The sequence below is a fragment of the Phaseolus vulgaris genome, chromosome 6, assembly GCF_051622355.1.
Source record: "Phaseolus vulgaris cultivar YP4 chromosome 6, ASM5162235v1, whole genome shotgun sequence".
NCBI lineage: Eukaryota > Viridiplantae > Streptophyta > Magnoliopsida > Fabales > Fabaceae > Phaseolus > Phaseolus vulgaris.
The window spans coordinates 16,624,132-16,636,297 of record NC_143503.1 but is presented as its reverse complement, the minus strand read 5'-3'; the positions used below and the strand labels follow the sequence as shown (position 1 = coordinate 16,636,297).

At 39.2% G+C, this 12,166-nt stretch overlaps 1 protein-coding gene across 1 annotated transcript; it reads right to left on the bottom strand.

The window, feature by feature from the left end:
* Positions 1 to 2,746: 2,746 nt before the first annotated feature.
* LOC137831101 (zinc finger BED domain-containing protein RICESLEEPER 2-like) lies at positions 2,747 to 4,984 on the bottom strand. Its single transcript, XM_090303867.1, has 3 exons — positions 3,933 to 4,984; positions 2,962 to 3,062; positions 2,747 to 2,853 (listed from the first exon to the last, which is right to left on the bottom strand). Exons 1-3 carry the CDS (start codon positions 4,982 to 4,984, stop codon positions 2,747 to 2,749), a joined length of 1,260 nt encoding a protein of 419 aa, XP_090159993.1.
* Between the last annotated feature and the right edge of the window lie 7,182 nt (positions 4,985 to 12,166).

Here is a 12,166-nt window from a genome sequence, read left to right as displayed (position 1 = left end):
ATATATATATATATATATTATATTCAAGCTGATGTTTAATATTTTTATAATAAATTAAGGAATATTATAAAACATCATCTTGAATATTCTAATTGACTTTAGCAATATTGTTTAAATGAATTTATGATTAAAACATTGATATTGTTTATGATAATTAAATGGAGATTTCTAGTCACTTTTACTCCCTCAATTTTAAATTAGGAGACTTGTTCATATATAAGCAAAAGTCTCATATATTTCTTTAATCCACAATATGTTTTTTAACATTATAAGAAAAATAGTTATTTTATCATTATCTTTATAGATCAAAATAAAGAGGTCACAATTGGTGACTGAAATAGTTACCGATTGACATCAATTGCAAATAAGCAATCGAAACAATGATTGAATGACTTGTTAGTCATATTAAGTATGATACTGATTGAAATAGCGACAAAATATAAAAAATCCAATCACTAAATCAGTGGTTGTATTAAGAGGAATAAAAGTGATATTATTAGTGACTAAATAATCTTTTTCAATGATGCATTTTATTTCGGTCGTTAAATAAAATTGTTCATTTCAGTCTCTGAATTGATAGTTCCTAAACAAGATTCGAAAAACTTAGAAATTTTTTAGCTTGTCTCCGTGCTTCTCAAACCCCAAATTCGTGTAACCTAATTTCCTAAACTTGCTCCAACATTGAAGAACTCATGTGAGCTTCTTCATCTGTGACTTACCTTTAGCTTTTCATTAGTGACTGTCTTGCACCTTGACATCCTTCGTTCATAGTGTCACAAGCTAGAAAGGAGGAAACCCCAAGGTGGAACGCTAAGCTGATTTGAAGTTGAACGAAGTTGGAGAACAAAAGGAAAACTCGTGCTCTTCTTTCCAAATTCATCTATCACATTTAAACTCCTATACTCACATTTTTACGCCAAATTTGATTTCTTATCTCTAGGCCTGCCAAATCTCCGTCGTCGCCACCTCAAAGCTCACCTCATAAATATACGTAGCCACAACACCCAAACTCATCGCCACCACATGCTCGCCACGAATTAGCTTAGGTTTCTAGTTCACGTTCTTGATTCATGTACTTGGTTCATGGTCGAATATAGGTAATCTAATATTCTTTAATTTTTGTGTTCATAAAGTAAGCTTCTGAATTATTGTTTCCTAGTTCAACATTTTGGTTCAGAACTTATCTATTTTCTCCCCCTTTTTTACATCATAAAAAAAAGAGTTCACAAAAAGAAATCGTCATTATTGTGAAGGGACTTGAGATGGTTGTTTAAGGGATGATTGAAGTACTAAGTGTACCTTCATCTGAATGAATACCTTAGAAAGAATTTTGAATTAAAGTAAAAAAAAATGCAGTAAGTTGTTCAAGCTTATGATTTTGTCTTTCCATATTTCTTAGATGTTGTGTGTCATCCTCTCTTTTGTCTTTTAATATTATTGGACATATTGACATACTATCCATGAGGTTTGGTGACCGTCTTGTGAAACTATCATACTTAGACAATACAAAAACTACTATAGAATCCCTCTATTTTTGGTACTAACAAACTCATAGGTTTAGTAAAACACAATCTGAGTTATCGAGTCTCAGTGATACATACTTATGTGATTCATGTAATGGATCGTCTACGTACTAGTTGTGTGCTGCATATTGCCAGATGATATGGCTTATGTTGTAGATGTTGATTTTGACAAATCAGGCTGTATCATCCAATACTCAAGAAAATATTTATGAAATCAACTCAATTGTTTCTAAATTTGACCCAATTAAGTTGTAGGTAGCCGACTTTTCTAGAACTACTACCATCCACTATTCAACCAATATTGAGGGAGCTAGAATTACTCTTAAAATCTAAAAGCTCATTTATTTTATAATGCTTGATAAAAAATGTGATGAACTTTGTTGAGCAATTCTCAATCCACCCTTGCAGCTTCTATGGATGCTTGTATAAGAATTGACGCATACTGTCTAGGAGAAGTATTATCTACTGTTTCCAAATTTAGATCGTCTACCTCTTCAGCTTCTATACTTGATTGAGCATTGAGAACATATTTTTGAACAACATTCAACTCTACATTTTTCTTCAGCAAAGACTTGACTTCTTTAAAGAAAGTGTGGTATAAGTCAAAATGACTAGAAATACCATGTAGTAAAGACTATACCAATTTCCAAAAAGCGAAACTAGGTTTTGGGAGAAACATTGTTGTAACATCTGGTGAATAAATTTGGCAGGCCTTACAAAAGATGATCGATGAACCACCAGGCCATTATACTAAGTATGTGAATCTTATTGATTGAGACCATGAAATGAAGAAGCACATAGTAAGTGCTTTGCTAGATTATCTTCGCAAGCAGAAATGTCTTTATCTTCATTAGGAGTGGCAAAGCGGGCCGGCCCGCCCCGCATATATAATGCGAGCCAGTTTTCGTGGCTCGCCCCGCATACGGGCTGGCCCGCAGGCTTGCGGGCCGACCCGTCTAACTTATATAAATTGACTATTACAAACATAAATCAAGTCTCTGGGAATTGATGCAATCTGAAATTATGAATTAATCAAGCTTGAGGTGTACAAGAAAATATGACAAACTATCACAAATTCTGAAATTGATTAGACAAGATGGCCAAAATTCATTCATAGTACACATCATCAATAGTTACAAGAGTTTTGATGAACTCAAAAACAACACTGAATAAGCATCTGACATCGATTAACAATCAAAAGTAGTTACCACATCAAACACTTGTTATGCAGTTGCTATTATATCATCTTCTTCCACTTCAAGAACATTAGATGCAACCTTAGAAGAACTTTCATCTTCCACTTTTTGATAATTATAATCTTTTCCATCATCTGCATACATTTGAACAATGACAATGAAAGAATGAATTTAACCTTAGAAAATCCATGCTTCAAAAAGTAATAAACTAACAATAAGATTGGTTAAAATAAATAAATTACCTTCAGAAAAACCATGCTTCCAACTAGAAGTGCAAATAATTGCTTCCACATTTTCAGGCAAAAGAGAATTCCTATACTTGTTAAGAATTCGAGAACCAATGCTAAATGCAAATTCTGATGCAACCGTGTTATAGGAATACTTAACAAATCTCTAGCCATTAAAGCAAGATTCCAAAAGCGTTGACTATTATTTTTCCACCACTCTAAGACATCCATATGCTCCAAAAAATCAAAATCCAAAGTTGGCTCCTTCAAATAAGTGTCAAGTTGTGTTCTTCCACTTTGATTAGCTACTTGAAGCTTGCACATTTTTAATTCCTATTATAGATGTATTAAGTTAGTAACATGGGGCAAGTACAACAAAAACTAAAAAATTGTCTGAAATACATTCAAGCAAGCAACTTACATAAAAAGAACTTGGTTTAGAAGTAGATGAGGATGAAGATTGTCCTTGCTTATGCTTTAGAGTATTTGATGTTGTTCTCAAACCTTTTCTAGAATATTCGACAAAAAGTTTGTATAATTTTTGCTTGATATTTTCCACTTTTAGCTCCCAAGTCAATGAATCAATATTTTCAAAGCAAAAACTCAATGCACCAAATCTTCATCCTTGGGTCTAAAATTGTACCAAATGCAAGTACAACACTATATTCATCCCAATATTTTTCAAATATGACCATCATCAATTCAACCATATTCTTAATTAGTGCATTTTCATCTTTCACATTTTCAATCAACAAGCTTTGAATTTTCCAAACTTGTAAAAAATACAAGTTGGAAGTTGGATAACTTGTAGCAGAAATCAAGGTAGTGATATCATAAAAGGGTAGCAAGAACTTACAAATTTTTTCTACTCTCTTCCAATCTTCCTCTGAAGGGCAATATTTATAAGATTCATCAACCAATTGCAAACTTCCAAAAACACGTTGATATTTAAGAGCACTTTTAAGCATCAAGTAAATTGAGTTCACCTTGTAGGGACACCAAGACACAACCCACATGACACATCAATATCACTAAACTTTTCAAGGCATTGTTTGAATTTGACCATTCTACTCTCTAAACCCCTCACATATTTGATGCTATTTCTAATTTGGTTCAAAGCCTCACCAAACACCTTTAATCCTTCTTGAACAATCAAATTTAATATATGTGCACAACAACGAACATGGAAGAGTTCACCACCACATATCAAACCATTTTGTAAAATAAGTTGACTTCTTAAAGTATTTTGGAGAACATCATTAGCAGAAGCATTATCCAAAGTGATAGAAAATATTTTTTTCTCTAATTCCCAATCTTGTAAAAATTCATAAATTTTCTTAGACAACACAAAACCCGTATGAGGGGGAGGCATATGACAAAAGTTGAGTAGCTTGCTATTTAACTTCCAATTTAGGTCAACAAAATGGGTAGTCAATGATATGAAACCCTCAGTATTAATAGATGTCCATAAATAAGTAGTCAAGCATATCTTACTAGGAATAGAATCAAGTAATCCCTTAAGCACTGTCTTTTCTTTGATATACATTCTTCCAATATCAGCCTTAACAATGTTTCTAGAAATCATAATTGCATCAGGACACAAGTAGTTTATCCAAGTCCTAAGTTCGGGATACTCAACAAATTTATAAAGAAAATTATGTCTAATAATTAGATTAGACAACAATTCACGATGTACAACTTGGTTTATCTTTTTTCCTTTCAACTTTCCCTGCATATCTAAAATTATTTGACCCACATCTTCAGTTTTTCTTTTATAACATTTCATAACATGCCGATTTAAATGAGAAGTGCCATATTTTCTTCCACCAGTTAGATATATTCTATTGCAACTATTGCACCTTGCCCTTTCTATTCCATCCTTATTCACCCCAATCTTAGTAAAATACTTCCAACAATCAGATGTGGTAGTCTTATCCTTTTTATTTTTCTCACCTTCAACAGTTTCCGATTGTTTTTCAATATCATCTTCCTCAATTTCATTTTCAGAAAGGGGAATATTACTATTCTCTTCAGCCATTCCAATTTGCAAAATAACAATCCTGATTAAGTAATAGCATAAACATAAGAACCTATTTAAACATAACCATAAGTGATATATCTTCTATTATTTTAATTCCAATGAAGAAGTGATAAATCTGTTTCCAGCTATGCAATTACAGTTACAGAATAGTTGAAGACACCATAGAAGTGAAGGCCAAGAAAACAAAGATGACTCTCAACAAAACTAGACATTTTGCAGAATGCAAGAACAACCCAACATACACTTACATACATAGAATCTTCATTTTCTAACATCCATAACATATTATCAAGGAGGAAGGGATAAAACCTGGAGGAAGATGGTGGTGTTCGCGGTGGAGGACGATTCGCGGTGGAGGAATCCGGTGGAGGAAGCGTCGCGGTGGAGGTCGCGTCGCAGTTGAGGACGCATCATGGTGGAGGTCGCATCACAGTGGAGGACGCGTCGTGGTTCAGGACGCGTCGCGGTGGTGGTTCGCGTTGGAGGATGAAATGGAGGTGCTGGACGAATCTCGATGCTGGAGGAATCGCGGTGGAGGAGAATAGCGGAACAGATGTTTAGGGATTGGAATTTTAGGGTTCACAGTGGTGGAGAAATTTTAGGGATTGAAGATGAAGTATGAAATGTTGAGAAAGAATAGAAACGTACACAACAACAGGCCAGCACATCACGCATGAGAGATTTTTCACTTGCGGGCTGACGGGCCAGCCCGCCCTGCCCCGTCGTAGGCCCGCACGAGCCATAGGTTATGCGAGGTAGGCTTAAGTGGGTTCGCGGGCCAAACAAGGGAACCCGCCCCGTGTTTTTTTGTGTGGGCTGCGGGCCGACCCGCCCCGTTTTTCCAGCCCTAATCTTCATTCATAGGTTGAATAAACCATTGTCCCTTGTTGAATATGTAGCTTCAATCCATAAAGGTTTCTTTAGGAGTTTCTTTAGGTCTTTTAAGGGAAGAAAGAGGAGAATCCATAAGCATCTTGAATAGCAAGATGAGGACAAATCATATCTAGTTGAATCCTGAACACAATGTCTAGAGACATCTTCATGGATAGAGGAATAATGAACATATTATTGTTAAAAAATGATTGAATCATTATGTTACCAATTTTGCACGAATCCACAAAATTTGCAACAAACATCTTTATATGTTGAAAGTGATTTGATGGTCTGGTCCATTGACCAAAGACATAGAGTGGCATCAAAACCTAGAGGTAGAAGGATGAGGATGAATAGGTCAAAGTAACCTAATCAGATTATAAGGATGACCAAATTAGAATCTTTTCTCTTCAAAGCAACTTTTCCATCATTAGATGCCTTTGAGAGATTGTCTAATCCTTCTTTAGCTATACTTTCTAGACTTCAACACATTGAAATTCTTGATCTGAGTTATCATTCATAAGGTTGAGAATCTCTATAAATATCTCATGTGGCGGCATTGATAATCTCTAGGGATACTTCAATATGTGGTTTTCTTTTTTAGAGGATTAGGCACATGTCTTTTAACATATTAGACGTAGACACTTCAGACGTTTCTCCTCTATAACATTTTGTGAGGCGTAGATGTCTTTTCCTTCTTAAGGACATATTGAAGAAACTCTTCTCTCATCATGCTTATCGTCAGCTATTAATGGATTGTCTAATGATCCACTCTTGAAATGGTAGCAACAGATGACCTTATTGACACATTTTACTTTTTTTCTACACAAAAAAGGCACTGAAGTATATTTTCCACTATTGTTGCTTTAGAGCTATTCCTAGATGCATAATCATCACATAAAAGATGTGTTACTCTACAATGCATCCCGGTTTAGTGATGACCTTCTTACATAAATGATCGTCTACCTTTGATAGTTCCTTGTAGATACCTTGAAAGCCGAGCAAATGATTCACTAAGGTTGTGTAAGGCATGTTATCCATTGCTTTCCCTATCTTTTTCAACAACCTTCCACACTTTATTAGCATATCTCTAAACCATGCATTTGTTAGACATCTGTTGCCATATTTTTACTTTAGCATAAAGCTTTACGAACAAACTCCTCTTAGAAGTTATTACCATAACTTATGTACAACTATGTAGTTCCAAAGTAAAAACTATTCACTCATAGGTCAAAAAAATTGGAAACCCTTTCATATTGATTTCTTTAGAGTTTAGGATTTAGGGTTTTATATCGATGAACACTTCTTTACCCAAAACTGTAGAGACAACAATGTTCTCTTCTACTAAACTAACATAGTTCCAGAATAACTTGACCAATTATGCATAGATGGTTTGTGTTTTTAAGAAACCTCGAATATGGCACACTGAATTCTAAATCCTCTTTCAACAAGCTTTTGCAAGGCAAACAAATGTTATACAATAATTAGGCAACGATAAAATTAAAAGGATCACAACTCATATTTTTCTTTATAGAACGAGAGAGACAAAAACTCTCATAAATGTAAATAGTCTTGAACCAAATGCTTAGATAATTTTCAATCAAAATATTCAAACACAACATAATCAGGTATTCACAAAATCGAAAAATATTCAAGTATGTAGGAAATTCAATTCAAATGCACAACGAGACATGTGATATTTCCTAATGTGTCAAATTTTGACCGTTTATTGATCCTGCCGGTTGACTTAGCGCCAAAGCGTTGCCTCGTCACGAACCTCCTCACCAGCTTGACTCCACGTGCCCTTCAAGTTCACACCACAAGAGCTTCCTCAGGGAACCTGAAAACACAAGGTGGCGCCTCTGCGGTCGGTGGCGCTCCGACGCTCAAGTCAGTAACAAGAACACCCAAAACTCAGAGAAAATATGCTCCCAGGAACCGTACTAAAGGCACACAACCCTAGCAGAATGAGCCGTAATGAAAACGTACCCCTGCAAATTCTGTTAAGTTTACCTTTATAGTTAGGTTTCCTCTCTCTCCAGGCCGTTATGCTTTTGGACGCGTGGCTCGAATCCAGCCCTGCACGTGTCGCCATCTGGGCTGGGATAGCAGGTAGCGCCCAGCCCTACACGTGTCATCATCTGAGCTAGGGTAACTCGAGCGTCATTTCTCTATTGCACCCAGCCCTACACGTGTCGTCATCTGGGTTGGAATAACGGTTAGCATCCAACCCTACACGTGTCGTCATCTAAGTTGGTGCAACTTGAACGTTATTTCTGTGTAGTAACCAGCCGCGCAGCTAAGTCATCTACCCATGGAGCAAGCTAACACGCAATGTGCCTTAGAACACTACCTGACCAGGCGAGTATAAGGTGCAACACAATGCACCATCTCTGTGATACCGCCTGTTTGTTAATGGCACTGATAAGTGTCTAATTTCAGTAATATTTCATATTAAAATATAGGCACTTATGAGGATTTATTGCTAATTTACATATAAAATAATCCCTAATTTATGAATTTATACATTTTTACATTTTTTATGATCTTTATTTGAATAAGAGTATTTTATTCCCAAATTTGGTGTTAATTGCAGATTTCTAAGGAAGATTGGAGATTTGGATGAAAGATGAATGATTTGAGCTAAAAAGATAAAAGATAGAAGGTCCCAGAATGGAAAAAGATGCAAAGAAAGATTGGGCCTTTTTTATGTTTTATCATTTAGCCCATTAGCGCGACATAGGAAACAACCTAACCCTAGAAAATTAGGATAAATAGAGGGCTAGAGGCTCAACCTTAAGGTGCCAGATTGAGAGGAAAACACCATAGAGTGAATTGTAACCCAATTGGGAGAATGGAAGGTGATAGAAGTATGCGTGGCTAATTCTATCCTTTGGGATTGGGAGTAATCTGCTCAAACTCTTATGTATTGAGGTGATATTTTATATATTAATATTCAGTTCTTGATTGATTATTGGTATTGTTGTTTTACTTTTAATTTTCCGTGACAAATTGAGAATCTTAAATATGACCGGGAGGTATTTTTAGGGTTCGGACCTAAACAACAATACTTAACATATTTGAGTGCTAGGAATAGACTTGAAATGTTAATTGCTATTAAATGTCTGAGCTTCGTTCTAAGTTGTTCTTATAATTATGCGAGGGATCGATAGTTAGGGGACATTCTTAAGGATTTTATATGCGAGGAATCGATATAAATGATTTTTATACGGGCATCAATTTCAATCAAAGAACTTAATATTGACATGCTAATCAAAATACTTGAGAGTGAGAGAGATGAAACTAATCCTTATTTTTCCAATTGAAACAACTAATTCTTTGTTTGTTTTCTTATTGATCAGTGCCAACACAATTAATTCAAAACTCTTTTAATTGTTCTGTTTTTATATTTAGCGATTATTGTACTTGATAATTCACTGTTCCTTGTGGGATCGATATCCGTCCTTAGGGACAATTATTACTTTTGACAAACGCGGTGCACTTCCCGTAAAAAGTCATCAGGCACCCTCCTTAACACTGCGCCATGAGTGTTCTCGGGCTGAGGAGACCTTGTTATCAACGAATGTCCACTCTGGGAATCCTGTCGCTGGTAGGCAAGCTGTCCCCTTCAACCCACACGCCCTTCACACCCTATGTTGGCGCAACAATCGCCTCACTGGAGTTGTACACTTGAACTTACATTTCTGGGCCCTTATCAGCTTCAACTGAGCTTGTCGGGAAATTCGGCGACGTGCTTCCTGCGGCGATATCAAGCTACCTGATCGCCAATCGCCAAACACGTCGATGACAGACAAACCTGGTGACAACCGACCATGTTCATCGCAGAACGCCAGCTCCATAAACCGGCGACTACGCTCACCTCAGAACCATCCACCTTTCCCTTGCCCACGTGCTCCGCTGAGCACGCCCCACATAGTCACGTGCAAGCCACGTCATCATACCCGATGTCCTGGTCGGTACACAAGCCCCCCAGTCTCGAGCTGCGACTTGTTCAACGAGGAGACTAAAGAGGTTTAAATCTGGCGGCTTACGTGGCTTCGCGCGTTGGCGCTAATACTGTTCACTGACTTGACATTTCACCAACTTCTTCGATCATTCGCCACGTGGACTCATCAACGACCATTATTCACTGTCGTTTGCGCTTCTCGCAACGTTCGAAACCCTTCGAATCTTTTAAACACTTCGCGCCATTTCACTGTTTCATTATCTTCTACCTTTCCTCGAACTCTCAAAACGCTCCAGCGAACGCTCCGATTCTCCCAACCTCCATCTTTCTGACTGCTCTTCTGATCATCTAAAGGTAACTTTTTTATCACTCCTACTGATATTTGCTGCATTTTAATCGGTTTGCATCATCCATTACCTGTCTGGACCATACGTTGTGGGATGTTTCTCTGCTTTGTTTTTTTCTTCTCTGCGTTTAGGGTTTCTGAACCTTTCTTTGCGAGCCCCTCTCGCTCTTCCGTCTTCTCTTCTTCTGTCGAGTCTTTCTGTTTACGAACACTCATACCTTTTCGTCTTCTTGTAGCTTCCTCGATAACTCGTTCAAAAACCACACCAAACCCTCCTCCATCTCCTCGCAACCTTCCGGCGAAAACCCGTAGGGCAAACCCCTCTTCTTCCCGCGACCCCCCAAGGGGTCCCAACGTCCCCTCCGACCGAGTCGCGAGACCCGTGTCCTCTCATCGTAGCCAACCATAACCAAACCCACCACAAACCAGTGCGATGGTAAAACCTCTTCCAGATTACAAACGACTATACCCGTGGGCCTCCGCAACCTTGCTGGGTGAGACCTCATCCGTCAACTCCGACCTCGACATCTTTCTCCTCAAGAAAGGTGATAAGGAAAACCTTTCTTTCAGTAAAGAGCACGACGACAAAGTAGTCGTGCGGCCTTGTCCTCCCGGTGAGCCAATCTGCACCGACGATCAGGGGAGCGACGACACCCCCTTCTGCTTCATATACACCACTATGTTCAAGAAGGTCAAACTCCGGTTTCCCTTCACACGCTTTGAGAGGGAGCTCCTGACCGAGCTCGACATAGCCCCCGCCTAGCTCCATCCCAACAGCTGGGAGTTCGTACGAGCTTACCAGATTCTCTGCGCACACTTGGGACTCCCGGCCTCTGTGGACGTATTCCTGTACTTGTTCGAGGCGAAGAACCCGGGCGATCGTCTATGGGTCAACCTTAATGGGATCGCCGGGAGGTCCATTCTTTCTATCTTCCAGCAATCCTATAAGGATTGGAAGGGGAAGTTTGTGCGTGTATGCTGCATCGATCAAGACCCTTCTCTTCTCGACGGGTTCCCCTTGTACTGGGTGAACAAGGGGAAGAAGGAGTCAAGCTTCAGGAAGGCCAGGGGGCCAGAGAAGATGGGGGCGCTCGACAAGGACTTGTGCGATTTTGGGAAAAGAGACGCCTCCTCCAATGTGGTTCTTCCCACTTCCTCCATCATTTCCTACGAGTTTCTCGAAAGCCAGCTAGACGTCCATATAGGTTCGTCCTTAAGTTCCCTTAGCTTATACTTGTATCGTCCGGCCTTTGCCTTGACGACGCTGTTCTGACTTGTGTGTAGTTTTAGCTTTCCCCATGCATTGTCTTATACTGCTTGTCTTTATGTGCATTGTTAAACATCGAATTTTTGTGTTGTTTGGTAACTGTGGGCCAATAATGCAGATATGATGCTGGGGAAAGATAGAATGGCTGAGCTACGCGCTATAGCCAAATCCCACAAGCTGGCGGCGGGCTCCCAACCAGTCCCGAACTCTGTTGCGGAGATCGTCGCCGCCCAGGGCCAATCTCCACCAGCTGGTCCACCCGCAGCTGCCGCTCTTCCAGCCCCCCAACGCAAAAAACTACCCCTCAAGAAGGCCAAGAGGAAGGCCCCCAGGGTAGTATCTGACGAAGAAACGGATGAAGCCACTGAGGATGGGTTGATCTGCAAAAGGAAAAGGGTGGCGGTGACTGAGCCCCCAGCAATTGAGAGCACCGCTGCAAACTTCATCGAGAACCCCCCCAACGCCTCCACACCATTCGAGTTCGCTGGGGATGTTCTCGTTTCAAACGCTTCAGTTGCTGAGGCCGCTCCTGAGCAACTCGCCGATACACAAGCCTCCTCACAAGCCGCCGAGAACCTCCCTGCCTCACCACCGCGCCTCGAAGCTCCCCCCGCCGTCCAACCTTGTGAGGGTGGTGGTGAGCACCAACCATCGACTCCTCTAGCAACCTCAAACCTCCCAGCCGTTCTTCAAGAAGCTTTGAAGTCCTTTACCGTGCGCCTAAGT

What these genes read in the sequence shown, in the direction of transcription:
- LOC137831101 (XM_090303867.1), bottom strand. Translation starts at nt 4,984, where the DNA reads ATGGCTGAAGAGAATAGTAATATTCCCCTTTCTGAAAATGAAATTGAG. An exon ending in TGTCTTGGTGTCCCTACAAG is followed by an intron (nt 3,063 to 3,932) that starts GTGAACTCAATT and finishes ATTTGCATTTAG; the next exon opens with CATTGGTTCTCGAATTCTTA. An exon ending in GAAGCATGGTTTTTCTGAAG is followed by an intron (nt 2,854 to 2,961) that starts GTAATTTATTTA and finishes AAATGTATGCAG; the next exon opens with ATGATGGAAAAGATTATAAT.